We start from the raw sequence: 24,479 nt of genomic DNA on the forward strand, positions 1-24,479 counted from the left end.
AACTGAATCTTTGTTGAGGTTGGCACCAACTAGGATATCTTTGTCTTGGTGTCTACCACCAGTACTTTATTTTCACAACCAATTGTTATTAAATTGGACAAATGATTCATGTAATGGGGGAAGAAAATAGTTCCATCATGAGTGCTCGTACTTGTCTTGCACGTTACATTTTTCAAATTGACGTCAGATTCTCAAGCTGAGGTTTGTCAGTTACATGTATAGCACAATGCTGAATCTAATACATGTGCTATGAAAAGACAGATAAACGACCCAAGATAACCCACCTGAGACCAACAACAAAAAAATGGCATGGGTTGCAATCCTACAAGAATTTTATTGTCACATGTGGGAGACTTTGATTACATAGTTGCTGCTTTGATTTCAATGTTAACATTTAGATTGTATGTTAAACTTTTGTGCTTTAATTTTAAAACATCATTTAGCATACATTCAGTGTGTTTTGTAAATGGAGACTCAATGTAACAAGGAACTCATACTTAAGAGAGAAGAAAATGGACCTTTTATATTAATTGTCAAAAAGAACTGTTTTCAGGCATATGCAATCATTGTCTTTTCCATAAATGGTATGACCTGTATCACCAATTGGTCTAAAGCACTTGCCATTTACCGATCAAAATGTATGTGAAATCTTGCCAGTAGATTCCCATGGTTGGTGTTTCTTCGTGGGGTCTCCCAGCTTCTTCATCCACAAAATATATTGGCTGCTATGTATAACTTATGCACTGAAAATGGCATTAAACTGCAGATAACCAGAAATGTTTGAGACATCTTTTACATAGTCATCATTGTGACCAATATTTAGGTGCTGTGTTGGCTTATTTAAAGTCACGTCGCTTCTACAGTAGTTGCCCAACTCAGTTGAAACTTTTATTAAATTGTACACTTTTGTACCCAAGTACGCTTGGAGATTGGAGATCCTGTATCGCCTGGATAAGTTGAAACATATACAGTGATAAAGGTAAGTATTGTGTGTGTATATATAGAGAGAGAGAGAGAGAGCTGCCAACTCTTACAATTTTGCTGTAAGTCTTACGAAAATTACTTGTAAAATATGGACTTACAGCATATAAGCAAAAACTACGGAAAAATTATTGTTGATGAAAAATCCGGATAATTGGTTCAGCTGTGTTTTATTTGGATCTGGGTTTCATCCTAGAATTAGTAAAATTAGCCAGGGAACTGGACTAACTTTACAGCAGCATCCCAGATGCTTTAAACTGCACCTATTTGTTCATGAGAAGTGTCTGCATGATTGAACTGTTGATTATAGAATTTTTTAAAATAACGTCCAGAAAGTGATGCATGTTTAAGACGAAAGGGGAAATTAGGCTTCTAGAAAAGTGCTAATAATCAACACAGAAGAATAAAAAGGAGTATTCAGATTCTTGTGAATAAAAGCTGGAAAGGACACAATTACATTTATTGGACATCACATACCAGTTTGGGTATGTCTCTTGGCGGGAGATATGATTGCCATCGTAATGTGAAATGAAAAAGAATTTCCAAGAATTCTGTCAAGTTGAGAGATTGCAACAAGTCATTGAGCTGCATAGGGTTTGGAACTAGAGTTTGTGCAGCTGTACTATTGGTAAATATAGTGTACACGTACATTACAAACGTTTCAGTTAAAGATAATGTTGAGCGGCGATGCGGCAAACTTTTAATTATGTTTTCCAGCTTTACAATAGCAGTTATTTATATTTTGTTACACATTACCGAAAACTGGTCAATCTTACGGAAAAAAATCAACTGCCTTACTGAGACAGACTCGTCAGGGTTGGCAGGTGTGTGTGTGTGTGTGTGTATATATATATATATATATATATATATAATAGTGTTCATTTCATTGAGTATTTTGTATTGACTATACAAATTTTTGTTTCAGATATTCAGAAATTAAGCAAAGTTTAATTCTAACAATAAATATCTCTATCGTTTGTTAAATATTTGTAATTTAGGAAATTGAATGGAAAGCTACTATTTTTTTTATTGGTAGGCTTTTCTTTGCTATGATAAATCAGCTACAGAAAGAAAATCATAGCATTAAATGGATGTGGGCCTGTATTTTGTGAAAGACAACCTTTGTTAGAATTAAACTGATGCATTCCAGCAAGGAAAATGGTGGTGCTATTTTTTAATGGAAGCATTGTCATAACTTGATAAATGATTTTAAAATGTATCTTGTCATGGAGAGTTTTTAATAATTATTTTGTATAATTTACTATATTTACCTCATTTATCTCACTCATTCACATGAAGTGGTCTTAATATGAAGATATATTTTAGTTGACATACTCTATTTAGCTGAGATATCTACTAGACATGCTTTTTATAGCTGCTACATCATTCTCTTCACATGCCATGTATAGTTCAGATATCATTTACTTGACATGCTCTGCATAATTGAGATACCATTTAATGGACATGCTCTCTATATGAAATATCATTCACTTTATATGGCCTGCATATCTGAGGTGTCACTTAATTGTATTGCGTGAAACATCTTACACTCCAGCAAAATGTAAATTTTGTTTAGGCAGAATAATTAAGGTCCAAATGCTAAATTAATTTGGATAACTTTTGAGGTTTGTAAAATCATTTTTCTAAAGGTCTGCACAATTTTGTTCAGTTGACATTAAGTGGCATTTAATTCAAGTTGATGCACGTGATTAAGATATCTCCCCATTGGAGTTTATAGATGTCTCCTTGCTACTCAAACAGGCAGTGTGTTGTGTACATTGACAAGTGTGTTCATTTATTCAAAATTGAGGTTCAAACGCAAGATGATAGTTGTTAAAGCTTACCAAGTTCAGTTTCGCAACTTGAAAGAAACTTTTTAATAATGGAGTTTTTTTTTTACACTAGATTAATATCATTGTAGTTGTCTAGAATTAACATTTGCTTCTTGTCACAGATACACCAATGTTTCATAAGGTAAAATAAATAAATGTATTATTGTTTCATGTTAAAATGGAAATTGGTTGATCTCTCAACAGACACATCATATGCAATGCCCTGCTGAGCCTAAGAATTTCCAAGGGATTGAGTGTAGTATCTTTAACCACCCCACTCCCATGACAATGGCTTTGTCAGTATTGGTAACCATTGAAATGCTGAATGCACTCAACAGGTAACTATTTGCCCCACAAAACCCAATTTCTTCAGTATGGAGCGAGATTTCTTTGATTGATACATTCATCTGTTTGTATTGATACCATAAAGCAAACCACTACCCTGGGATCTTAGAACAAGCTAGCACAAGAAAAAAAGGCACAGTAAGAAAAGTAATAAAAACAATAAAGAGGACATTCTTCCCATCTATACTTGCTTGTAAGTCGAACTCAGCCATAAGCTGCACAAATCCATCTCTGCCGTCACATAATGCACTGGCAGATCAGGGTCCATGTAGTAGTCTAGGAGTAATCATTAGAACAAACAATGTAGATACTGATTTGCTTGCATATTATGCGATGGCAGATTAGGATCTGTATTGTTTGCAGATGGTCTCAACTTACAAGTGTGTATACAAGTTACTTTCATGAATGGCTATTATGATGAAAAAAGGAGTAAGAAATTCTTGTATATAAGTTTTTCAGACAATTTAATTGTACATGATTGGTTTCTAGAAAATAAGTGTTTACAAAATTGAACACTTGAAACAAAAATTATTTTCTTTTTTTTTTTTACTTATTATTTTTATTCTTTTGCCATATTCAGATAAGAAATAATTATATATTATCTTAACCTGCCCATTTAAATTTACCATTATTCTGATTCAAAATTCCAGTTGTACTGGCTTGGCTTATGGTGGTATTCATTTAATGACATTGAAGGTACATAGGTTTTCATTGCTTCTTATGATGTTAAAAACTTCTTGAATGAAAGTTTGTTCATGACAGAAGTGAAAATCTATGCCCCCATGTTGGTAGCAGGCTTCCTCAACATTGTAGAACATAGTCATGGAAGACATTAACTGTACATGGAGCTTTCTAATAAAGTTGAATTAAGTCGGCAGCATTACATACTGAGTTTTCCCTTAATAAGCACATACTTGATGGTCAGCTCATCCAACACATAAACATTTTGGTAAAATTTATTTGATAATCCCTCAAAAAATTTATATGTAAGAATAACTAACATTGTTTGCATTTTGGTGGGTATTGTTTATAGGGTCTTGAAAAAGCTGCTGAAATCATTGCAAATGAATATTACAATTTTGAACTGCATAACTTCCATGATACATTTCTGAATGTTGAAAAAGTCTGTTTCATGCTTCCCATGGTTATTGTTTAACCTCTAACCTTTGAACTTTCCACCAATCTAGACCCACCATGCTCATTGTTTAGCCCAAGATGAAAGGTTCTTTGGAGTAGACTGTGAGGTCTTCGACCATCCAGCACCAATGACAATGGCACTGTCAGTGTTGGTCGTCATAGAGATGCTTAATTCACTCAACAGGTAAGGAGCCAGGTAACAGTTTAGACTGGTTCTAATATCGCTTGACAGGGAATATGATTTTCTGTGAAGATTTAGGAACCAGTCTGCTCTTTGAAGATTGCAGGAAGTTTGCTGTGCATACAATGAGTCTAATATATAATACCATCTTTTTTTATATGAAGTTATTCCTATTAGACTGGAATACTTCATTATTTAGATTTTTTTTAAAATTCACTTAATATCTTAACATCTGGTTAAATTGTTTGATTTTTTTTAAAAAGGATTTTGAAGTTTCTAAGCCATAGACGTACAAGTCATAGTGCAAGCTAATTTCATTACATATTTCTGTAATTAAAAATTGTTTTAAAGCAGTATTCCTCTGATCAAAATTGGTTTGATGTTTCTTGATAAATGATCTTTTTCAGCTTGATTAAACAAATATTGTGAAAAATGATCATTGACCAGTAGGCTGTTCAGTATCTTTGGTAATTTCTTTTATATTAGCTTATTTATACACTCTGTTATCAATCTCCTAGAAAGGCCAGAGAATCTCTCTCCCTCGTAGAACATAGCATTGCCTATCATTATATCATTACAATTTTAGGGATCCTGTTAAAAAATGTTGGCAGAAGCATGTTGTGATAATTTTCAAGCTATGGTGTAATCTTTATGCCATATACACCTGAAAATATTTAAGCCTCTATTAGACTCATTGCTTTACCAGTTTCAGCATGCTGTGTTCTCTGACATCACAAGGGGGATAATGAGTCATGCTGATTGTTTTCTGTTTATACATCTATTTTAATGAGATAAATCTCTGCAAATTTGCATGTTTTTCAACAAGGGGGGCAGTGTCTGGACTTTCGTATAGGTCAGGTTTTCTAAGGAATTTGTTTGATTCTGAATAATTATAGATACCAAACCAGACACTCCACTGCTCAAGAAAACCACGTCCTTCCTTTGATACGTGTTGATCATTATTTTTGTGTATATATATTTTTCTTTGCATAATTTTATGACAAGTGGCCAAAATGATAAAATGAAGTTACTAGTAAAATTTAAAATTGTTGATGGGTTTTATATAGCTGTATTGCAGAAGCTTCATTTTGGAATTGTGAGCAACATCAGAGGAGATTATTTTCTGGTTTTGGTTTACCTTGTTTCATTTCAGTTAAAATGCTTCATTTTATCAGTAAAATGGAGCTATAGCTTTGTAATTTATCTTTAACAAGAAGGAAGAGGTGCTCATTTTTGTGAAATTAACATGCTAGTCCAGCAGAGTAGTCCCCCCTTGTTGATGTGGAGCCACTGTCTTGCTGTTCTGGTGCAATATGCAGAACTTCCTGCATGTTAACCCTGACCCCTGGCTCCTTATTATGTCAACAGTATCGCTATGGTCAGTGAATTTGATACATAAAAACCTATGGTGTGAGCACAGCTCATGGTTAAACGAGTATTGACTTTCATGTTATAGATTTGTGGAAGTTTGTTTAGTAGTATTAGATTTACATTCATAGCCTGTGCAACAAGTCCTACTGCATTTTCACTGCAATGAGTTGGATTTTCAACACATTTTGAAATTGTATATTAAAGTGTGATATTTTGGTAACAGCCAGAAATATTCACCTTAAATATAGTCATTTTAAAACTTATTGTATATGCCGAAGTACTTCTATACAGTATATGATGAAAAAGTGACATAGAAGAGTATATATGAAATTCTTCATCAGGTTCTGTATTAAAACAAATTGCATATCATAAAAAAAAACTTGCTTGGCCTTCAGTGCTAGTGCCAATTGTTCTTCAAGAGGTTTATGGCAACTTAAATCACATGCATGTCTTTATTATCATGATTGCTTGAAACAAAATTCTTTTGGAGATGCTGAATTAAAAAAATTGTGACATTTTTGAGCCTTTATTTTAAAGTTTACGAGTCTTCAAAATGATTTTGATCATAGTTGGGTGAAAATATTACTAAAAAAAGTGTTGTTAATATTCCTCATTAGAAGAACATATTGGTAAAAAAAAAAAAAAAAACTTTTCGAATAATTCATGAAACATTTAATGACTGAAAGAAAGCATGAAGCATCAATGTTGAAAGTAAATACCTATATTTATGTGCATTTACATGAAGAAAATATCCCCATTTTGCAGAAGCTTCATGTTATGAACAGGTTTAATACAGATTTCATTAGTTCTGAACATCATTAATTAACCAATAGTTAAATCTCATTTGAGGAATTGACTCCTTTTTAAATATTTTTTTTTAATGGGATATAGAATTTGCCATTGTGAAGTAATTGTCCAACGATGGGGTGCTGCAGTGGTTAATGCATTGTACTTATGACCAGAAGGATGCAGGTTTGATTACTGCCATCTGTTCAGTTGTATCCTTGGGGAAGGGCATTTTATTATGCATGCCTTGGCACAGTATAACCTTAAGAGTTTTGATGCATCATAACATGCCAAACCAAACCAAAACCCTCAAGGGGTAATTTTATCCTTTCCACTCCACCACACACCGCAAAAAAACCCAGCTATTAACAAGGACTTGTACTGCAGTTATCTTGTTGGGACACACATGGGCATTTTCTTGTTGGAACCACAGAGCAAATCAGTTTTCAGTCTCCATAACAGTAGATACTTGTAACCAGTTTAGCTTAGGAGCAGTTTATTATAGTCTAATGCAGTTGATATGAATGTTTCCTCATTGATTTAGGTGTGCCATTTATGGGTTTTGCCTCATCAACCCAATTTTAGATTGAGTTGAACATCTTCACAGTTAACTTTCAAATATTCACATGGGATGTTGTTTGTAAAACAGTAAAGCTCAAGAACCATGTCACATATTCTGATGCAGTATGGTATGAACATTATTATTTGTAACTAGATGTGCCTTTTGGAAGCATTGTCTCATCACCTCCAGTTTAATTGGAGTTATAGCCCTTGACAATTGACTTCTTTTTCCCATAGGATGTTGCTTGTAACTGGCCTCACATGAGAACCATTCAACATATTCAGATGTAATTTGGTATGAACATTTTCTCAAAGACCTAGATGTACCATTAATGGGATTGATCTTGTCCACTTGATTTAGGACATAGTTATGCCCTTGTCAAGCTAATTCTTCTCTGTACATAGACCCTTGGAATGTTGCTTTTTGTCAGCATAGTTGAAGACCTATTAAATATATTTTTATGGGATTTGGTAAGAACATTGTCTTTTAAACCTAGATGTGTTTTATGGATTTTATCTCATGCACACTATTTTGACAAAGTTATGGCCCTTGTTAATTAATATCATGTTTTTACATGGCATTATCAGTAGTGTCTCCTGTACTCCCTTTAGAACAGGGTATGGCACTTCTCAGTCAACTTACATGGAGTGTTGCTTGTATTGACTAGTCCTTGGATGAGTTGAATTTCAAACATTTTACATTATCATGTTGAGGAGTCATGGCCTCTGAATGCCCATATTCTTCTAATTTAGTTTCCTAACAGAGGTTCCTTGGTGGATTGCCACGAAACTTGTTATATATAACATTATGGTCATGTCTTGAAGATGCACGTCAACAAATCAATCTTCTATCACAAGTTTTGTTAGAGTTGTTGACTTTTTTTTAACTTTATGGCCAGGTCAGTGTATGACATAATGTTATTAGTGCAACTTGTCCTGCAGTTTATGATGGACTGCCATGAAGCTTGGTAAATAATGTCATCACCTGAATATGTGCATACTGAAAAATCACTTTGCTACCGTAATATTCAGCTCCAGTGGTCATAGGCCAGAAGTCCTAAAGGAATATTCTTTTGTCTGTCATCTGATGTCCATCATCCTCCATCTGTTAGCACAAGTTTGTTAAAACTATCACTAAACTATTAGGAAGATTATGATGAAACTTTAACATACACACTCGTGCAATTGTCTAGTTGGTCCTAAATGGAAATGGTGCAGCTTGGACATCAATTATTGTTGTTGCTGCAGCCTTTTGGAAATCCTTGTTATCACTGCTCCTTTTTAATGGATGGTTATATTGACATGGGGTTTCAAACTGAAAGACTTTTTGTCTAGTTGTTTCTATATAAAAAAAATGGTGCCCAATTGAAGTCCAATATCAAAGTCTTGTTAAAACTACATATCCTGAATGGAAAGTCATATTGCTATGGTGTTTTCACCAAAAGACTTCTTACGATGTTTAATTGAGCATAATTGACAATGGTGCCAATTTGGTAACAAATATGGCTGCTACAAAGGGCATCTTGAACATCCTGTTGTATGGGTGGTCATGTCAATATGGGGTTTTCACTAAAAGAACTATCTTTTGATGTCTAATTAGTCCTTGATGAAAATGGCCACCACAGCAGCCATCTTGAAAATCTTGTTACTCCTCAAAAACAGAAAGTCGTATCAACATGGGTATTTCAAAAGAAGATTTTGTAATGTCTTATTGCTCCTAAACTAAAAATGATACCAATCTGATGTCCAATATGGCCACCCAGGTGGCATTCTGGAAAAGTGTACCTCTAATCTTAAATGGAAAGTCTGACATGGGGATTTTAATCAGAAGAGTTCTTTTGGTATCTAATTGGTCCTAAATGAAATGATGCAAGTTAACCCTCAATATTGCCACCATGGTGGTCATCTTGAAAATATTAACTCTACTCCCAAATGGATGGTTATATCGGCATGTTTTTTTCACCAGTAGACTTATGATATCTAGTTGGTCCCACTTGTACATCCAATATGGCTGATTTAACAGCTGTCTTGAAAAAAATTTTCAGCTTTGTCCTGAATGAAAATGATGCCAATCTGCCATCTAGTATGTCCACTACAGCAGATAATTTGAAACTCTTGTTACACAGAAGAACTGTGTACAGATTCTTTTAGTATAGTTATATTGTCATCTTGGGATAGGGGTGGTATTCAGTAGAGGCGGGGCAATATTTATGTGAGCATATTGCTTCCTATTACTGTGGTTGTAGATTTCATATTTTTTTCTGTTTGAAGTTGTCAAAAGATACTGGAATCTTGTTTAAACATTAATAGGATTTGCGTGAAATTATAAGGTATAGGAATTGGATGAATAGATAGAAGAATCAGGTAGATAACTGCAATGGATATGTAGATAGACAAGTTAAAAAGCTATAAAGATTTCCAATCTATATTGCATTTAATATGATCTCATTCAGTTTTGCTGAGAGAAAAGAATTTGTACCTGATAACCTGATTTCTGGTTTTTGAAAGAGAACATTTTGTTTGGTAAGACCCAGCTATTTATTGTTTAGATAAATACTGCATGGTGGGATTTTTTTTAATAGGCATAATAGAATCAGTGCCTGTCTTCGTAAAGAAATAAACTTTTCATTTGTGTGCTGGCAAGCATGAATTAATGCTCATGTGTGTTGTGATTAATTTTACATGGTTATTTAGAAGGCAAGACCATGTATGCATATGTACAAGTTTATAAAAGGTGTACATTTATTTTATGTGCTTGTACTTGTAAATTTTCCTCTTTTATGTGTGTGTGTGTGTGTGTGTGTGTGCTTATATTTATGTTTATGTGTGTGTGTGATTGTGAATGGGTGAGCTTTTTTGATGTTAGTGATATTTATTTTGTTAATAAAAAAAGATTGGTCAGCTGAATTTAACAGTGATTCAGAATTTCATTTTTTGATGATTGTCTGCCTCTCCCTCTCCAGCTTGAGTGAGAACCAGTCTCTGATAGTGATGCCTCCATGGATCAACAAATGGCTACTTGGTGCCATCGTTCTTTCCATGGGCCTTCATTTCTTCATCCTCTACGTTGACTTCATGGCAGTAAGTATTTTGTATGATCCACTATTACTGAACGTATTAAACATCCCCTGTGTAGGCAGTCTCATTTGTAGATAGGCCTAATATTTTGGTCCCTGTTAGGCCTTTGTGATACTGCTTGAATCTCCATTCAGGTGGCCACCTCTATAAAATAGCAGACTTTTGGCCTCAGCAGTGCCTGGTTAGGGTAAGTTTCATGTAATTAGGCTAAGTTTTGTTATCTGGGTAGACGTATTGTAATCAGAAAGACAACATTTTAGCATTTGGTTTAAATTTGATTTGATTAAAACAAAACTCTTTAAAACTTCATTGGATTTGAAAAAAGGACCAAAAGCCAGGGGTAAATACCAAAAACTATCACTTGATGAATGGAAATAGACATTTTGATTTGTAAAGTTTTAGCTCTACTGGTCATAGACCAAAAGAGCCTATGAGATGGTTTTTTGTCCGTCATCCATCATCTGTCATCAGTCCATCAATTAACACAAGTTTGTGACAGTTTGTCCTAAACTTCTTACAGGTTTGCTGTGAAACTTGACACCCACATTCATCCCATGGTCTAGTTGGTCCTAAATGAAAATGGTCCTGCTTGAACATCTAATTTTGCCACCACATTGGCAATCTTAAAAGTCTTGTTGCTACTATTGCTGAATGGACGAATATATAAACAATCACGGGGTTTTCAACAGATGCCTTCTTATTATGTATTGTTGGTCCAAAAGTAAAATGATGTCGCTCTCTTTTCCAGTATGGTCACAACAATGGCTGTCTTGAAAATATCAGTACTCCTACAGAATGGATGGTTTTATCAGTTTTTTTATCGGCTTTTTTTACTAAGCAGCTTCATATGATGTCTTGTTGGTCCTAATGGTGCCATTCAGATAGTAACATTACCTGCCACAGTGGTCATCTTGAAAATCATGTTATCGCTATTTTTCTGAAAGAATAGTCATATTAACATGAGGTTTTTGCTGAAAGATTTCTTGTGATGCCTAGTTCATTGTAAAAGAAAATGGTTTCTGATCCAACTTATTGTATGATTGCCATCTTAAAAATCTTATCACTGCCTTTTCTAGATGGTTGGTCTTGTCAACATTGTGCTTGCACCAAAAGTCTTCATATGATGTCTCCTTCACACTGAATAGAAATGGTGCCAGTCTGATGTCAGATACCATGGCATCCATCTTAATAATCTTTTTTATTGTTGCTCCACCAAAATGGAAAGTCTTATTAGCATGGGTTTCCACTAGAAGACTCTTATGACTCCTTGTTGGTCCTAATTGAAAATGATGCCAAGATAAGATCCAGTATGTTCTGTCACAGCAGTTAATTAGGAAACCATGTTATACCTGAAAAATGTCAAAGATGGTATCAACACTCCACTATTGAATTCCTGGCCATTTTTGTCAGCCAGTAGAGCATCAGTCCCTTTCTTTAGAAAGTAATTTTCTCATATAAGAATTTATTGGGTAGGTAATGAGATGATTTTCAGTCACTTAATTATAAGCAGTTTATGAATGGGGGCAGTTAAACCTCACCATGTGACCCTTGAAATGGGACCAGTCCAGAATAGCAGCCATTATATTTGGTCATTTCAATTCTTATTGTAGAAGGGCAGAATTGCCCTCTAAAGAAAGACCTTCTTGCAAATTAGATCACCTTCCCAATCTGATGAGTAGTCATAATTGGAAGATTTTACTGTATTTGTTAGATCAAGTGTGTGCATGCAAATCTAAAATTTCTTCTAGTTATACATATCATGTTTAGAATAATATCCTGATTTTTTTTAAGCTCACTTGGGCTGCATCTGTCAGACATTGTCCATCTTCCACCTTAAGTAAAATATCTACGACCAGTTACTGTTTAAACTTATACAGAATCATTTAGTCAGGTTTTTTTAACCCATTTGGCACAGTGCATCTGAGCATACCTACTAAAAATACTAAAACACGTTAAATAAGTTTTCTCAAAACCTACAGAACAGAATTTTGTCTAAGTCAACAGAAAGCATTCTAGCAGGAAACCATTTTCCAGTTTTAGTAAATGATGCATATTTACTGTCATTTATAGCTACTAATACTAATTATAGAAAAGTTACTGTGACCAAAAAATTTAAAAATCTCCAAACTTAGACTTTTTCTACAAGACCACAGGCTATATTTTACTGAACGTGACAGAAAATGTCCTGGCATGAAGACCTTTCAAGTACAAATGATGCCAATCTGCCAACAAATATGGCCACATAACTAGCAAGAGAAAAGTATTTAAACAACTTTCTTTAAAACTGTTGATTATAACATGACAGAAATCATCCAGGCATGAAGACATTTCAGATTTATATCAACAACGGCAATCCACCAGCAAATATGGTTGCTCTTACCAAAAGTTGAAAATTCTATAAATCTCCTCATCAAAAATCATGTTAATAGAATTCAAGTATGGTTGATGGAAAAGTGTCCTGGGTAAAGAGCTTTCAAGATCCTACTGTTAATGTTGATCTCCCACCTGATAAAATGAACACTACTACAAATTTAAAAATACTGTACCTATTATAAGCAAGGGAAGTAACCTCTGAGGAGTACAGTTGAGAATCACAGGTTTGGGACAAGATGCACTTCACTGACGTAGGTAAAGAACAAAACTGTCTGCACAGACTATTTGACCCATGGTCAGTCTTGTTTTGAATTTAAGTAACTTTTGTGTTGCAGTTTGGCAGGAGATAAGATGAGAACAGCAGTTCTAGAGTTCATGGTTAAAGCTGTAAATAATATTTCTGTGTTTATGATACTTTTTGAGAGTACTTTGAAGAAAGAGGTAAAAAAAGAGCTGGTGTTTCAGCAAGAAATTGGCTGATGTCAGTTTATTGGGGCTGTGGTGTCTCTAGAAAAGAAAGCATTTCAAGAAGAGCAGTTAGAGTTTTGATTTTATACTGATTTGTCTCCCTTGTGGAAATAAAATGTGAAACCGATTTTTAAAAATAATTTTTGATACATCATTCATAAATTTCATCAAAACAAGTTACTTAGATAAGCAGATAATACACTTTAGGAATTAAATTGAATAAGCTGTAATTTGAAGCTGAAAAAAAGTAAAATTGAAACATAACATGTAACATTCAAAGTAGATGAAATAAATTAGAAATACGATTAGCATTAAAATAATTAAGTAATGCAATTTTGGGAATGAATTTGCTATATAGTTTTTTTTCTTCTCATTTCTTTGCAATGCCCAGCATAAACTAACCCAAACCACAGAATAACTTATAATGTGATGCCGTATAAAAATGTCTGGAATATGTATTGTTTTTATGTCATAACATATGTACAATAGTTAGCGTTTACATCAGCTTTAACTTCCACAGGTTTGATATGAGCGAGATCCTCGTGTATTAATGAGGTGATCATGCATCCAATTGGTTGAGCTACTAACCACTCTAGAGTGTATTTGTGACCTGGTTTTGATCAGACATGTCAAATAGGCTTGTAGCATCAATATGTGGGATGTTTTATTTTGAGATAGGTCATGCATATTAATAAAGTGATCTTGCATTTGATTCACTGAGATTTTTGCATCACTAGCAACTGTTTATTTTATAGGATTTTGATCAAACCTGGTAAATTGGTTAGTATCGTCAAGATAATCTAGTAGAGCAGGGTAGGGTAGTAAGGTAATCTTGCATCTGGTTAGCTTAGCCAGTTAGCTTACTAGCAGCTCGGTCTCTTATCAGATTTTGATCAAACTTAGATAGTCTTGTGTAATCAAAATCTTGGATAAGTTTGATTTTGAACAAGTCCTATGCATATTTATTTGATAATCTTGTATCTGAGGTGTTTTTTAATTTTTTTTTACCCAAACTTAAGAATGAATTTCACTTGGAATTGCTCCAGTTTTTGGTAAATAGACTTATTATTATCTTTTCCAATTTCTGTAATAAATGAGATGTGTGCATATTAATGAGGTGGTCTTGCATCTGATTGGCTCACCTTGTGACCTCTCATCTAATTTCAGTACAACCATCAAGATCTTAGGTGACTTTCATTATGAGGCTGGTATATGCACATTATTTATGCCTTGATATTTGGCAATTACTTTTACCAGTCTTGGGTAAGATAGACAAAATGAACAGGATAAATACATTTTAGAAAATAGTTTACAACTCTGCATGAACCTGCTTAGTAAAATAGCCAGATGTTAAATTATATAAGCCAGGAGAGAAAAACTGGCTTACTAAGGCTGCACATTCTTTCTTTTGTAAGCAGAAATAATGTTGTATAATGTGGACACAGTTTCAATGAGATGTTTTCTTCAAAATTTTTATATGCATTATAAATTTACAATACATATTTACTTGACAGATTGATTGGCAAATTTTAATGCTTTAACTTTGTGATTATCATTTAGGAGTGGGATTGTGGGAGAATAAAGTTCATTGTTTAGACTTGCAAAAATGAAGAGGTTAAATCCTTTATTTATCATTTCAATAAATATAACCTTAGACTTTGCATGCAAGTTTTTCTGGGGATATGGTTGAAGCAAAGGTCCAAAATCAAAATACTATGAATTCACTAGTTTTAATGGGGTAACAGTTTGTATGGATTTTTTAGTAATTAAAAATCCCATGAATTTAAAGACGCAGCAAAAAACTTGGACATTTCTCCCCACTTCCTATTGTATGAATTCAAGTATAGACAAAAATGTAACTTTCACAAAGGTGTTAAAATTGATACACATGAGATTTAAGTATGTTAACATTTTTGGGGGCAGGACAAAAAAAAGCAATGGATATTGTTTTCTCTTTCAGACCATTTTCCAGATCACTCCACTGAACTTGGTGCAGTGGGCAGCTGTCTTGAAGTTATCATTTCCAGTGATCATCATTGATGAAACACTTAAGTTTATTGCCAGAAAGTTTGCGGATGGTAAAAATATTCTTTATGAATTCTCCTTGCTAATTTTAGTGTGGAGTGTTTATTTGGGAATGATGATTATGACCTTTTGAGGAATGGCAGCAGTGATAGAGTAATTTAAAATATGAAATTTCTGCTAGATGTGAATTTTTTTCTTCTTTTCCCTGTTCATTCTGGAATCGGCTTTAAGTAAATGAGCATGCAAAGTTGTGATCCAAGATATTTATGCTACTTATATTGCATATTATCGATAGGGAATATTATGGTAATATACATTCTGAATTGTCAGAGTAATTCAGTCATTAATCTTTCTGAAGATGATGTTTGTTCATAAGCATTTTTTAAACACCTGCACTTATGTTTAATATATGATGATGTCCATCCATCCAGTAGCATTTGCTTCTCTGGCCCATAACTTTGTAACTATTGGAGAGATTTTCATTAAACTTTGCCTGTATTTATCATGACTAGACAGTGTTGTATACAATAGTTGTATCTCCTGTCTTGAGGTCAAGGTCGAAGCTGGTGAAAGTTCTATGATTTGCATCTGGTATGGAGATAATCTGGTGAACAGTTGAAGATATTTTAATAAAAGTAAAGTAATATTGTATATAGAGGGCACGTTGCATGTTTTATCCATACTCACTGTCTCAAGATGAAGGTGCCCTCTAGAAGAAAAGTAATTCTGACTTGTATCCTTTTCCAGTGCTTTACTTTTGAATCACTGAAGATATTCTTTAGTGAAACTTGAACCAGTTATTTATCATGACTAGACAGTGTGTCATATACCTTAGACATGCCCTTTGCTGTGGTCAAAATCTTAGCAAGGAAAAATGCAAATCAGCGATCTATATCTATATATGATATAACTTTTGAATCTGATATTTTAATGAAACTTGTCCCTTATTAATTCTGTATCAATTAACAGGTATTCCCAGTTCAGTCCCCTGCCTCAGTGTCTCTGTCAAGGGATAATGTCAATCAGTGGCCTGTTTCCTGACCACATTTTCACATTTTGAAGACCAACGGATAATTTTATGAAACTTGACCCAGAGCCTTACTGTATCATGCAATTGTCAAGCCCCTAGCTCAAAGGTTTAGGTCATTGTTAGGGACAAGTCTAGGAGACAGGCATATCATGTGTGATTTGCCTGTACTGTTCAGACTTGAAGTTAGGGCATTGAGTTCAAAAATGTAATCAGCTTGATTGAATTACCAACTTACTGGGAATTGGATGCAACAATTTTTAATAGTTTGAACTTTTTAAGCCTACATAGCTGTTAGATTTGCTTATGCTAAAACTCTCATGGCTTAGCTCGGGTATAAATAAACATTGATTCTCACTGCTGGTTTAATACTTAGTGGTCTGTGTGAGTTTCTAATTCTACAATTACCCTCAACTGACCAGCAATAAGGTCCGGTGGAGCTTCATTCAGTCGCTTTCATATTAACATCACATCACATAGCTACTAACTGTCCTTGATTTGCTTTCACTGTCTAGGGGTCATTGTCACAAGTTGATCTATTTTCATATTCCATCAATATGTCAGAAAAAATATCTGATGCTGACAGAAAAGAGCTGTCAGATGAAAGTTGGTCTCTTCAGAGTTTTGTGAAATTGTTCCACCATTTTACAGATCTACATATTTTTTCCACCTTCTAATATGCGTTTAACTTTTCCTCGCCCATAACATTCTTAGTGCTATTTCAATTGCAATATGTCATGAGATTTTATGGAAGATGGCATCCATCGAAAAAGTTAAGCAATAGATTTTAAATATTTCCGTTTTTTATTGTTAATTTTTATTGTGAAATAACTTGTATCACTCCTTTTAGATCCAGGTTTTTTATTGCTTCATTGGGGTTGTTGTTGAGAGTATAATGTATAAAATGGTTTGAATGTAAGAATATCTCATTTTATTGTTTTAGAATTTGCTTGAGCTATGGTTATAGATTAAAAAGTAGAGAACAAAACAAGCCAAGAATGACTAGGCATTTTTATGGGCATGAAGATATCACAATAAACATAGTTTTTAATTTTGCTTATATGACTTACAAAAATTGAAATTTTAAATGGCAAGGTTCATAGTTCTTTGAGGAAGCCTATAGTTACCAAATATATAGCATTGTAAGACACATAACTCCAAGATTGTTTTTAATGATTTGATTTGCTTTGGGGGATATTTTTCTTTGTAACTTGCAGAAATCAAATGATATTCCTAAGCCATTAATGATTTTTCTTGCATATTGTTTAATGGCATTGCTTCACATATTCTCACTTTTTGCTCTTGAGATTGTATCCATACAGATTTTAAAAAAAAGCATCTGCCAATTTGATTAACTAATAAAATTAATTACATTATTTTGTCAGGTCTAGTTAGCTGGTTGAATGTGCTCAGGAGAGACAGAAATAAAGTTATTTGAATCTGTCTTCAGACTTTTCTTTGATGAAAAAAGATGAAGATTGAATTCTATTAAGATAGACACGTTAGAAAGGGACCAAATTCATGCATGTATTCACTGAATTTTAGCATGGTGTTGAGTTTGGGTGATACCTGTTAGTGTAGGATTTTGAACCCCTATATTCCATATCCTTGTGTTACTTGTTTGGTGTGAATGAAGTACAAAATTTATGTTAAAAGTGGAAAGTGATGTATACATGTCTGAATTATTACATTTTTATCCCTATTTTGTCAGTTTTCTGGAAAATTTGTACATGCCAACAAAATCTGGATTGAAATTTTGCTGCCATGCAGCCGTCTTTCATACTTGACCTTGGAAAACAAATGTTCTGCATAAAATAATTACCTGACCTTGACCCTTGTGACTTGTGTGTAAAATAACTCTAACAACAAAGTAGTCGAGAATTAAAGTCTATTTGGATTCTTGTTATTCTTCAGGAGTTCTTGTAACTTAATTAAAATTGTAAATAGGATTTTGTCTGGAAAAATAACGATTAGTTCTTGTCTTTGAATGAAGTTTGTCTCAGTCAGAATAAATATCCATAGACTTGAAAAGAGTGCAGATTTTCTCAGTTGACTTAGAGGAATTTAGAGAGAAAAAGGAAATCAGAACAAAATGTTAATTTTTTCCAGAATGCTTTAACATTAACATGGAGGTAATAATGGGTGGCCTTTTAATTCATCTGTGATGCTGAGTATATCAATACAATGGGCACAGTTATAGTATAAATTTAATTCAAAGTGTAGTTCTTTTCAGAACACTTAGGGTATAATCTGTTTGACTAGTGACCACGAGGCATGCAAACTTCATTTTGATGCTGAAGTTTGGAATTTTTATCAATCTGAAACTTATATTTGCTTTTCAAGTCTTCATTTACATGCATAATGTCTGTAGCTGTTTCTGATTTTGATTTAGAACACTATATAAAACTCCATAATGTACAATATTTATTCATTTCGTTATTATTGTTATAAATTAATATGGAAATTGATGATATTGAATGTATACATCATTAGCATCAGTTTCACCCCTACCTTCACTCACAAAAACCTCTTTTGTATTAAAAAATTGTCGTATTTAAGCCACCCATTTTGCCTTGTCATGCAGGAAATATTTGTAATTGCAGAGGGAATGTTATTGTATTTATTCCATGATGTTTGTACATTTTGTAATATACACAGTAAATATATGTATTATTTTCCATCAGAAATGACATTCCATGAAAGGAGAATATAAACGATGGAGAAAAAAATTTTGTTAATTGGTTATCATTATTGAGAAAGAGTCAATTGTGCGTATGTATTGAGATGTTTCTTTCAAAAAAAGAAACTCTGCAGCAAACACATAAGAATTGCGCACTTAATTGAAAATAACAGTAGTATGTGGAAAATTATTTTTCATTTTAAGTACAAATTCATAAATTTTTGATTCAGATCATTGTCTTCTTGTTCCTAACTCTTACATATCACTGTCATATTTATACCAGCTATACTCACATACAAATTGGGCTCCAAGTGCAAAGTTTATTTACCATTGCATTATGCACCAGCTGAACAGGGTCTATGTCATTTGTACTAGTGAATATTCATAACAAGCTGTATAGACCCAGATATGACAGCACATTATGTGCTGACCTTTCTGGTTCTGTGCACTTTGCAGTTGGTTTTGACTTGTGTGTGAGTATATACTGTACCTCCTGTCCTGTATCTCTTGCTTTACTCTTAACTATCTCTCTCTGACTTCATTTCATACCTATTTTTTTTTCTCTCTCTCTCTCTCCCCTTGTACCTCATTGTCATATAGTTCGTTTTTATCTGTAATACTTTGAACTTGTACGTATTAACTCTGCTGGGAGAAATGTTTACCTTTCAGAGCATTGTAGTACTTATTTTCCCTAATATTGTGAACCATTTTGAATTAATTACAACATTAAGACACCCTCATTCCCCACCCCCACCCCCATCCCCGCAAATAGCAATTAAACCAGATGTTATTTCCTATCTGAAAGAGGGGTTTTGACTGTTGGGATTCATACCTCTGCCTTATATTCATAACTCAATTTAATCTTGCTCATTACCTTCCTCATGACAGTGTTTCCATATACATGTTTTGGGTTGGTAATTGTATTTTATGGCACAGCAACACGAGTAGGTTATTTCATACCAAGTCAGTTTGAGTAAAGTGCCTTGTCCCATGTTAGACCATAGTAGCCATCCTGGGCTGATCTGATGATAGGATTCGAACCCACACCCTTTCGGTCACGAGTCAGACACCGTAACCATGGAGCCCACTACAATTCCTGCCTCCATCACTTGCTTCACACAATGTGCAAGAGAGCAAATTGGGCTTATTCTTCCTTCCCAAGATCACAGTGAGTTGAAATTATTTGAACAAGAGACTTGATCAAGGACTTCAATCTTGAATGAAGGTCTGTATTTAGTCACATGTTCATATTGATTATTAATGTAATAAGTGAAAATGAGTTTTTAGTTTACTTTTAAGTGAGATTTTAAAAAAAGCAGAAGTTTTGAACCTGCATTAAATTTTGACTTCAACAAAATGGTTATAATGTCATTGTAAAATTTGTGGCCATACGAGTCAAGAGAAGTTACAAACTAGTTGCTAACAGTGTTTTCTTTTATGGCGTTGAGAGCCTTACAGTGAACATACATAGTTCTTTTTTTTTTTCTTTTTTTTTTAAGGATTGGAAGAAAAAATATGCTCAAAAATATTAGTCAAAAGAATTAATTTACTAAGTTTGTGGAAATGAGCCTCTTTGTCAGCATTTATTTCCTGTTTTCAAAATCCATCTGGTGTATACTGTAAACTCGCTTAGCAGTTTGCTCCAGCTGCAAAAAGCATAGACTCATATTTGCCATTGAATTATGTGGCAGTGGATCTGTGATCTGTTTGACTAATTATTTATTGGCTCAGTATGTAGTGACAGATCAGTGTCAGTGTTGTTGCTGTGGGATACTAGTAATACTCCAGTGTATATGGTATGTCTTACCCAAGTGTAGCACCTGCCCAGCTGCAGTTCTATCATGGACCCATAGCATTTCATGCTGGCAGATTATGTCATCTTCTTGCAAGATTCTGAACAAGAAACTAAGCTCAAGCCAAGTTGAGAAACCCAGGTTAAGAGAAATCTAAATATTCTGTAATTCTGACTTCATTCTGGTTAAAGCTGTTGACTTTCATTGTGTTTGGAGCGTGAGCTTAAGTTTGAGTTTCTTTGTCAAAATGTTTTGAGAATACCAGGCCAGGATCAAGACAGCTTGCTAGAAATTATTTGTAGCAATGTCAGATCTGAGTCCATGCAGGTTGGGATTTGGTGTATATTCTGTGTCATAAAATACACTTGTTAAATTAATCTAACTAGTTGGTCTAGAAGGATCTACAAGCAGGTAAAGTGGTTTAAAGACAGCCAAACTATTTAATGTCTGACTATGCAGTAACAAGAACTTTCATAGTATATTGGCAGGGACTAACCTTGCATGTGAAGTATATACTGAAATAACTTGCTTTATTTCCACTCATAATATAACATGTAAATTTGTATCAATCTACATCTAACTCTTATGAGAAAACATTATATTTGCTGATTTAATTATTGCAAGAATGTGTCTGACACCATCTGTCCCCCTACCCCAGCCCATGTTCATTTTATTCTTTGGACTCCAGAATCCTCCGTATGCAGTGTGTTAAAGTATATGTCAACATAGTTATGTAGCTGTCTTCACTGATCTTAAAAAGTAATTGTTCTTAATTTTAGTACTTAAAGTAGCTTTCACCATTGCCTTTCTTACCGTTGCCTTTCTTTACTGATCTTAAAAAGTAATTGTTCTCAAATATAGTACTAAAGTAACTCACCATTGCCTTTCTTTACTGATCTTAAAAGGTAATTGTTCTCAAATTTAGTACTAAAGTAACTTTCACCATTGCCTTTCTTACCATTGCCTTTCTTTACTGATCTTAAAAAGTAATTGTTCTCAAATATAGTACTAAATTAACTTTCACCATTACCTTCTTTACTGATTTTAAAAAGTGTTCTCAAATTTAGTACTAAAGTAACTTTCACCATTGCCTTTCTTTACTGACTGTTAAGTGATCTGCATCTTAGTTGCCATCACAAAATATCCAGATGAAAATTGTCAAGCATTGTGAACTTTTAGAACGAGAAAGTGGCACTGAATTGAGTCTAGAAAAGAGGAAAATTAGCTCTGATCACTACCATCGTAGGGTGGGTATATAGCTGAGTATTTATAGAATGATCATCTAAGGAATATTTTTTGATGCGGTAAACGTATATTTAATCAAATTCTCAAAAAAATTAAACCTGTATCTGAAATAGTTCATACCAAACGCCTACATTTCCTGGTTGACTTGTACTTTAATGCTTGTTTCTTGTTTTATTTCTCTTCTTTCTCACTCTTGTGTCCCAATGAGAGAAATATTTAGCATACATTTGGTGTTAAATAAATCTTTATTATGTCATTAGGGTTGTTCCAGAATCAAAGGTGGAGAGGGTAGGGTTAGAAACGACTTACTTTAAATATTGTGGTGTGTAGTTAATGAGACTACTAAGGTGTTTTATGTCATTAATTTGATGGCTTAAAGTTCTGAGTCTTTAACAAAGTGCCTTCAAAACCTCACTCCAACCTTAACAACACCACCCCACCCCAATTCCCATTTCCCCATCCACCATTTGCCTTATTATGGAATAACCCTAAGTAAATATCACTTTTCACCAGATCTACATCACAGGCAAGCATGGTATGCGAAACACTGCATATACGCAAATCATACATTTTATGTTTTCCAACTCCACAGATAAAATTGGGACATATATTTTAAAAATTATTACTAGGATTAGTTTTAAACATGTTCCATTAAAAGTAAAACTACATTTTCTAAGCAGAAAATAAAAGATTGTTATTCTGACTTGAGAGTTTGGTACTTCATACACTGAGTCCAGAAGTCCAGGACTAGGCAGTTTATGACTGGTGAAGAAAACGATTCAATTTTTAATTGTTTGCTTACCTAAGAAGACCAGAGTGATCTCGCGATGACTCTTCAGTATTCTTTTTCGGTCAAGTTCCACTCAGTAAAGGATCTTATGCACATGATATCAATGAAATATTTTCATATTAAGCAGAAAAGTTCTGAACTCTACTGCATCTTTTTCTTGTGTGTGTATCAAACCCTGATAAAATGCATTACTGCTAGATCACTTTGGTCACTGTTAGTGTTTCATTGTGTATTATGCTCATCCAGTAGCAAGCAGACCCAGATTTGCTTTAAAATAACATGCTGAAAGATTCAAGTTTCTGCTGTTCACACATTATATTATTTTAAGCCAACAGTTTAGACCCAGATCTTTCAGCAAATCATAAAATATTTGAGCTTGTTCTGGATATTAAGATTCTTTTTAAGCCAACGAAAATAATTACATTCCTGAGATAAAGTTATTTTGGATTGATTAGGCTCAAAGAAGGATGTACTTACTATAAGGCCTGTTCTTGGTCCAAGTTATAGTCATTTTTTCAACATGCAAACAAATATATTATTGACATAATTTTAAAACAAAGTTTCATTGTACCTTTTATGGGGCTAAAAATGGCCTTCAGAGTAGATATCATTTGGCGTTTAGGCCTTGCATTATTATGTGCTTCAGTCAAGGCTGGGTTTGTATTTTTAAATGGTGTGTATAGAGTCTGTATCTTGCACATGTTTAAAGATCTTAATGGTTCTTAGGTGAATGTATGACTGAGATCATTTTAAAAAACGCCAATTTTACATATAAAAAAAACTAAAATGTTCTTATTTTTTAAGGACAAATATAAATTTTTTGGTTCTTCTATTTTTGGTTAGTACATTACTTGAGAACCAAAAAAACAATCCCACCAAAAACAAATTCTTTTGATGTTAAGGTACAGGCATTAAGCAGATAAAATCAAAATAATTAAGGTGCATAAGATAGCTTTGACCGTCTTAAATCTAGCTAAAATAAGTATTTTCTTCTTCACTCTGACCCACTTTGAAAGTTCTTCTTAGCCTAAGTCCTAAAATTACTTGTGTAATCAAACTTTCTTAAATGATGTAAAAATTATGTATTATCACCTGCACCAAAAATGTCCGTTTTAATGTGTATGTCCTCCTTTTCTACTCGAACTTGTCCTCAAAGATTTTATGCTGCTTGTGGTTGGATGTGCATCTACACGGATAAATACAGATAAATGTCTCGTTTGTTTCATGTTGATTTTCCCCTACCCATTACCATTCCTTCTTTTAATTGTATTATCCATCCCTCTTACATTTAGATGGTGTCAGCAGATGGATTTAAGGTACTGGTCTTGATTGTATTTGCATAGATCAGTAGCACATTTGTTAAGTGCCATGCGCAGATTCGTGTGAATTGTGTACAACGTTACTAATTCTTAAGGTAGTGCTGCACTGCCTTTAGTATGGCATCTATTTGTTAAAAGTTAGAACTGTTGTGTATAGTGTAGAATGCATGCCACAAAATTTAGGAGTAACTCAAAAATAAAATGAAGTATTAAAAACAGTCATAACTTGTTGAAGGAATTTAGCAGTTTAATAATATAATGGGTCTTCAAACTGCAGATATATAAAATGCTTTCTCGCAAAAAATGTTTGTGGCTTTGCTTTGTTGTGCAGACGTAAAACTTGAATGGTATTAGGTTTGTATGTTGTGTTTTCAGCATTGCCTAAAGGAGCTGAATGAAACGAGGACGCTTGTGCGGACCAGTAATTAAACATGTTGCTCATGTTATACATCTTTTTTTCAAAACTGCTTGGCTGCAAAGCCAAGTG

General features: G+C 33.8%; 1 protein-coding gene across 6 annotated transcripts in view; it reads left to right on the forward strand.

Annotated features, from left to right (window-relative positions):
• Positions 1 to 24,479, forward strand: part of LOC149777124 (sarcoplasmic/endoplasmic reticulum calcium ATPase 1-like) — a 113,718-nt gene that overhangs the window by 76,914 nt on the left and 12,325 nt on the right. For 2 of the 6 annotated variants that reach the window (XM_089941808.1, XM_089941809.1), the window contains exons 24-27: positions 3,018 to 3,151; positions 10,158 to 10,275; positions 15,074 to 15,191; positions 23,966 to 23,989. In XM_089941808.1, coding sequence (XP_089797934.1) covers positions 3,018 to 3,151; positions 10,158 to 10,275; positions 15,074 to 15,191; positions 23,966 to 23,988 — 393 coding nt within the window. In that variant the 3' untranslated portion in view covers position 23,989. Of the gene's footprint in view, positions 1 to 3,017; positions 3,152 to 4,345; positions 4,480 to 10,157; positions 10,276 to 15,073; positions 19,077 to 23,965; positions 23,990 to 24,479 lie in introns of those variants that run through there. The other 4 variants (XM_089941807.1, XM_089941805.1, XM_089941806.1 and 1 more) reach the window with 3 other exon arrangements.

Source organism: Sinohyriopsis cumingii, chromosome 18 (genome assembly GCF_028554795.1).
Source record: "Sinohyriopsis cumingii isolate HCF-2022 chromosome 18, ASM2855479v2, whole genome shotgun sequence".
Classification (NCBI taxonomy): Eukaryota; Metazoa; Mollusca; class Bivalvia; order Unionida; family Unionidae; genus Sinohyriopsis; species Sinohyriopsis cumingii.